This window comes from Austrofundulus limnaeus, unplaced genomic scaffold (genome assembly GCF_001266775.1).
Source record: "Austrofundulus limnaeus strain Quisiro unplaced genomic scaffold, Austrofundulus_limnaeus-1.0 Scaffold1445, whole genome shotgun sequence".
Lineage (NCBI taxonomy): Eukaryota > Metazoa > Chordata > Actinopteri > Cyprinodontiformes > Rivulidae > Austrofundulus > Austrofundulus limnaeus.
Window position 1 is genome coordinate 26,226 of NW_013953847.1, and position 5,769 is coordinate 31,994.

Sequence of the window (5,769 nt, forward strand, 5' to 3'; positions counted from 1 at the left end):
GCCCAGGAACAGATCCAGAGCCCAGGTCCAGATCCAGAGCCTGGGTCCAGATCCAGAGCCCAGGAACAGATCCAGAGCCCAGGTCCAGATCCAGAGCCTGGGTCCAGATCCAGAGCCCAGGAACAGATCCAGAGCCCAGGTCCAGATCCAGAGCCTGGGTCCAGATCCAGAGCCCAGGAACAGATCCAGAGCCCAGGAACAGATCCAGAGCCCAGGAACAGATCCAGAGCCCGGGAACAGATCCAGAGCCCGGGTACAGATCCAGAGCCCGGGTACAGATCCAGAGCCCAGGAACAGATCCAGAGCCCAGGAACAGATCCAGAGCCCAGGAACAGATCCAGAGCCCGGGAACAGATCCAGAGCCCGGGTACAGATTCAGACCCCGGGAACAGATCCAGAGCCCGGATCCAGAGCCCAGGTCCAGATCCAGAGCCCGGGTACAGATCCAGAGCCCGGGAACAGATCCAGAGCCCGGATCCAGAGCCCAGGTCCAGATCCAGAGCCCAGGTCCAGATCCAGAGCCCGGGTACAGATCCAGAGCCCGGGAACAGATCCAGAGCCCGGGTCCATATCCAGAGCCCAGGTCCAGATCCAGAGCCCAGGTACAGATTCAGACCCCGGGAACAGATCCAGAGCCCGGATCCAGAGCCCAGGTCCAGATCCAGAGCCCGGGTACAGATCCAGAGCCCGGGAACAGATCCAGAGCCCGGGTCCATATCCAGAGCCCGGGTCCAGATCCAGAGCCCAGGTACAGAGTCAGACCCCGGGAACAGATCCAGAGCTCGGATCCAGAGCCCAGGTCCAGATCCAGAGCCCGGGTACAGATCCAGAGCCCGGGAACAGATCCAGAGCCCGGGTCCTTTGAAGGACCCTGCCCCTAAATGTGGACTCAGCTGTTCCAGATGAGGTCATCAGGTGCTCCAGTCTCTGCCAGGATCTAGATCAGCTGTTCCTGCTCACTGAGTCACTTCCTGTTTCTCACAGAACCCCATCAGACCCAGAACCAGACCTGATCAGAACCGGGCCTGATCAGAACYGGGCCCAGCAGCTGTCTGACTCTGACTCTGTGTTTCAGAGATGTACGGCAGCGATGACGGCGAGGTTCCCGCCTCCTTTCAGATCTTCTACATGATTGGCTGGAAGCCTCACGAGTCACAGGTGAGAGCGGGTTCTGTTGGTGACCAGAACCAGAACCAGGAGGAAGGTAAAGGTTCTCTGTCCATCATCTCAGACTGACGTCAGGTTTTCTGTTTTCAGCCCAAACCGTTGAAGCGTGGCTCTGCGACCGTGTCGTTAGGAGATCTGTCTCAGATCAAGAACCAGGACCAGTCCTGAACCTGCAGACCCTCACAGGAAGTTCAGCTGTAGCACTTCCTGTGACAGGCCCCGCCCCCTCAGAGGAGCCGAGTTCCTGAACCTTGTGTGGTTTTTAGACCTTTGCTTCAGTTCTGCAGCTCAATAATTAAATGAAAAAACTTTTTATGCAAATGTAAAAAATAAAAACTCTTTCCACATAAGGCTGGTTTCACTTCCTGTTTGCTGGATCCTCACTTCCTGTTTGCTGGATCATCACTTCCTGTTTGCTGGATCATCACTTCCTGTTTCTTGGTAAGCCTCAGTTTGGATCGAGCCGGCTGCAGGCATGCTGTGTTTTCTCTGCTTTCTTCTGTCTGGAAGCTTCTGCCTCGGCTCAGGTAGGATCTGTTCTGCAGGGTCAGRGGTCAGAGGTCAGGGGTCAGGTTACACCAACACCTTTAATGTTTATTAGATATTTTTCTGTGAAAACTGTTTTACAGTCTTTAAGTTCAGGTGAAGCTACATCAGGAATTTGTAATCATGTCTTTTATCTGTTCTTAGTTTTTATGTTTTTACACTTTATTTTATCATGTCTGAAGCCCTTTGATCAACACGTGTTTTTAAATGAGCCAGATGTACATAAAGTGATTTTAATCTACTTATAAATAAAAAGAAACAGAATCTCAGAAAGAACAAGAAGTCAGAGCTGTGAGAAGGTTGAGGGTTTGAAAACTTCATATTTTTATTCATTTAGATGTTTTTATCATAAATTAATGATTTTATTATTCGAGATAATTTATGGAGAAGTTCTTTGTTACCAGACAGAACCATCTGACAGAACCAACAGAAAGAACTGTCTGACAGAACTTTCTGACAGAACCCCCTGACTTCCTGTTGTCTCTCCAGATGTTCGTGATCAAACCAGTCTGCTGGACTCTCAGGTGACCCTGTCCTGCTCCCACGCAGCTGCAGATGTTACCTGGAGCAGGTACAAGGATGGGAAAAAGGTGATTCTGGTCAGCAACAAGCAGGACCGGGAGTTCCGGCCTGACAGACGGTTTGGGTCTCAGGCAGACGGTGCGCTGGTGATCCAAAGAGTCCAACATTCTGATGAGAGCTTGTATTTCTGCAACAACAAGAAGGAAATTTACCTGAGAGTGACCTCAGATCCCACCCAGGTGTTTGAGACAAAACCACAACCTGATGGGCCGAGTGTCGGCCTCGGAGCAGACCAGGAGGACCCAGAACCCTCAGAACCCTCAGACTCTTGGAGGATCCCTGTTGGTGTGACGGCAGGAGCTGCTCTGATGTTTCTGTTTATCTTCCTCCTGAGGGTCTGCTCAGCCAGGAGAGGCCAGCAGAGGAACAGGAAGAGGACCAGTTCTGAGACCGTGTACCACGAGATCCAGTTCACCAGTGTCAGACCCGAGTCTGAGAGTCCGTACTACTCCAGCATCCCCACACCTGTAGACCCCTACCTGTACAGCACTGTGAAGAAGCCTGCAGCACCTGAGACCACCGTCTACTTCCTGGTCCAAAACCCAGAGAGAGAAGAACCACAGAGTCCAGGTTCTATCTGACCCGTTTTCTCTACTGGGTTCTTCTTCAGAACAGGAGTCGTGTTTGCAGATGAGCTGAAGGAGATCCGTTAAAGTTTCTTTTTTAAAAATATAAAAGAAACAAGAATTTCATCCAGTTTGACTTTATTTCAGAACTTTGACTGATGTGTTGATGAATGAGTCTGAAACCTGAGTCTGCACTCTATGTAAACAAAGAGTGGTCTGCACTCTATGTAAACAAAGAGTGGTCTGCACTCTATGTAAAGAACTCAGCTGAATGAATGACTGGCTATTGTCTGTAAACACATTATGGTTGTTTCTGTAGGTAAACAAACACACTTTGGCTGTTGTTGGCCAACTTCTGTAAAACTTTGTAAAACTTCTGTGTTTCCATTAAATACATAAATGATGGAAAATGGATTCAGTTTTAAAATCAAAATGATCACATTTTGAAAATAATAAATGAAAGATTGTTTCAGATGTGGAATAAAAGACCATATAAATATCGGCACACCATGGAGTTACAATAAACAGACTGGGATGAAGATCTGTGTACACTTTGGACTGTTTTTCATTGTTAAAATATAAAAAGAAAATATAACCATCCATTTTTAATTTTCCAATATCTGTTTTTAAAATGCAAAACGAATGACTAAAAAGCACGAGGACCATTACACACAAAGTGTTGAAGTGTTCCTCATTTTTCTCCTTCCTGGAAATATTAATACAATAGATTTCCAAAATGGAAACTTTTTTTAAAGTCGTGTTCAGAGCTTTGAATTAAATCACAGATTTTTATCTTCTTTTTCAGAGGGGCAACACTGTGAAGAATGACTTCATCAACAGGACAATAAGTTTCTGTCAGGTTTCGATTGTTCTCTGTTGTCATGATTCATGGCACTAAAGACACTTGGTTTACTTTGAGGATGTGAAGAGGCTTGACCTAATCCAAAGGAAGTAGACTCTTTGATACAATTATAATTCTGCTGAAGGCATCAAATTTCTGTTAGATAAAAGAAATCAATATGAAGATTACTAATGGTTAACTAACAAAGACCTTTAACTGAAACATGTGATGTTCGATACACCAGTTGTTTGTTCTGTAAATGTATTTTTGTTTTCTAGTGAAGTTGTCATGATTTGTTGTATTTAATGTCAGCTGTTGGACAGCAGAGAGACGGAGCATCCATCATTTCCTGAGATCTTCTGATACAAGTCTGAGCTCTGATAGGCTGAAGAAAATCAATAAATTAAATTTGTTTTTATTCTTGTGTGGCACAAAGGTTTAGGTTTTATTTTACATGACTTTAACTCTTTAAGTCAAACAAAATAAATTAATATTAGGTTTTTGAAGAACTAGCTGTTTTAAATGGTTATGGAACAAGATACAAATTAATGTTTCTATATTTAAATGAATGTTTTTATATTTAAATGAATGTTTTGATTCTAATGACAATGTTTTATCCAGGAGTGTTGATTTTTTTTCAGTGATTGTGTTTCTGCATTTTGTTTTTAAATGTAATTGTATTTGTTTAATATTCGACATGATAATAGAGTGCTGAGTTTTAGAGCAGCATTTTTAATTTTCCCTGCTAATATTTTTCTAGTCGTGTCAGTAGTTTAGTCACTGTGGGTGTTCCATATTAATTTTATATGTTATTATTTTTCCAGTCTGTCAGTAGTTGAGTCACTGTGGGTGTTCCATATTAATTTTATATGTTATTATTTTTCCAGTCGTGTCAGTAGTTTAGTTACTGTGGGTGTTCCATATTAATTTTATAGGTTATTATTTTCTAGTCGTGTCAGTAGTTTAGTCACTGTGGGTGTTCCATATTAATTTTACATGTTATTATTTTTGTAGTCGTGTCAGTAGTTTAGTCACTGTGGGTGTTCCATATTAATTTTATAGGTTATTATTTTTCCTGTCGTGTCAGTAGTTTAGTCACTGTGGGTGTTCCATATTAATTTTATTTGTTATTATTTTTCCAGTCGTGTCAGTAGTTTAGTTACTGTGGGTGTTCCATATTAATTTATATGTTATTATTTTTCTAGTCTGTCAGTAGTTTAGTCACTGTGGGTGTTCCATATTAATTTATATGTTATTATTTTTCTAGTCTGTCAGTAGTTTAGTTACTGTGGGTGTTCCATATTAATTTTATATGTTATTATTTTTCCAGTCCTGTCAGTAGTTTAGTTACTGTGGGTGTTCCATATTAATTTATATGTTATTATTTTTCTAGTCTGTCAGTAGTTTAGTTACTGTGGGTGTTCCATATTAATTTATATGTTATTATTTTTCCAGTCCTGTCAGTAGTTTAGTCACTGTGGGTGTTCCATACATCCTCTTGTTTCCATCAGCTGATTGAAGCTAACAGGATCCCGTAGTGACCTGAACACCGGGACATGATTCGGTCCCGGTCCAGGTGGGTGTGTGGTGTCACCTGGTTCTGAGAGCATTAAGTAAAGCCCTGCCTCCTCCTCTCTATCAGTTCGGTTCGACTGTGTTTTTGGTTCCGCTGGTTATCTTCCTGACTTTTGCCCTTTTCCCGCTGCGCCAGATGCTAACCGGTTAGCCTGTCAGCTAACAGGCTGCTATAAAGCAGCGGAGCTCAGCCGGAGGCTAACGGGCTAACAAGCTAACTGACCGGAGAGAACCGAACCGAGCCGCTGCGGGATGCGACATGGCGTCGGTTCGGGTGGCTGTGCGGGTCAGACCCATGAACAGACGGTGAGTTCGGGACAGAAATGTGGGTCTGTGTGGGTTTTCTGGTTCCGACAGGTGTTTTCTCCAGGTAACTCACCTGTCTGGGTCTAACACCTGAAAGAGTTTCTGTAAAACAGTTCCAGGTGTTTTCCTCCTGTTTACACTGGAACCGGATTCAACCCGGTTTAGAGTCCAGATTCTGTCCCGCAT

At 43.9% G+C, this 5,769-nt stretch overlaps 4 protein-coding genes across 4 annotated transcripts in view; 3 read left to right on the plus strand and 1 right to left on the minus strand.

The window, feature by feature from the left end:
- The window catches only part of LOC106535415 (LWamide neuropeptides-like), a 2,156-nt gene extending 1,095 nt beyond the window's left edge, over positions 1–1,061 (minus strand). The window contains exon 1 of the mRNA XM_014032413.1: positions 241–1,061. Within this exon, the coding sequence (XP_013887867.1) occupies positions 241–716 (476 nt within the window). The 5' untranslated portion in view covers positions 717–1,061. The remainder of the gene's footprint in view (positions 1–240) is intronic.
- The window catches only part of LOC106535417 (NADH dehydrogenase [ubiquinone] 1 alpha subcomplex assembly factor 5), a gene marked incomplete at its 5' end in the record, with an annotated part of 3,723 nt that extends 2,206 nt beyond the window's left edge, over positions 1–1,517 (plus strand). The window contains 2 exon segments of the mRNA XM_014032416.1: positions 1,076–1,158; positions 1,258–1,517. Coding sequence (XP_013887870.1) covers positions 1,076–1,158; positions 1,258–1,335 — 161 coding nt within the window.
- A 38-nt stretch (positions 1,518–1,555) lies between these two features.
- LOC106535422 (uncharacterized) lies at positions 1,556–3,400 on the plus strand. The gene is made up of 2 exons (XM_014032421.1): positions 1,556–1,694; positions 2,203–3,400. The coding sequence occupies exons 1-2, from the start codon at positions 1,643–1,645 to the stop codon at positions 2,874–2,876; spliced, it is 726 nt and encodes a 241-aa protein (XP_013887875.1). The 5' UTR covers positions 1,556–1,642; the 3' UTR covers positions 2,877–3,400.
- Positions 3,401–5,194: 1,794 nt separating this feature from the next.
- LOC106535418 (kinesin-like protein KIF16B) overlaps positions 5,195–5,769 on the plus strand; it is a gene marked incomplete in the record, with an annotated part of 37,573 nt that continues 36,998 nt past the window's right edge. Inside the window, 2 exon segments of the mRNA XM_014032417.1 lie at positions 5,195–5,278; positions 5,414–5,583. Of these exon segments, the coding sequence (XP_013887871.1) occupies positions 5,537–5,583 (47 nt within the window).

Excerpts from the sequence above, each read along its gene's own strand:
- LOC106535422 (XM_014032421.1), top strand. The coding sequence starts at position 1,643 with ATGCTGTGTTTTCTCTGCTTTCTTCTGTCTGGAAGCTTCTGCCTCGGC. Across the intron at positions 1,695-2,202 it reads AAGCTTCTGCCTCGGCTCAG|ATGTTCGTGATCAAACCAGT; the intron begins GTAGGATCTGTT and ends TTGTCTCTCCAG.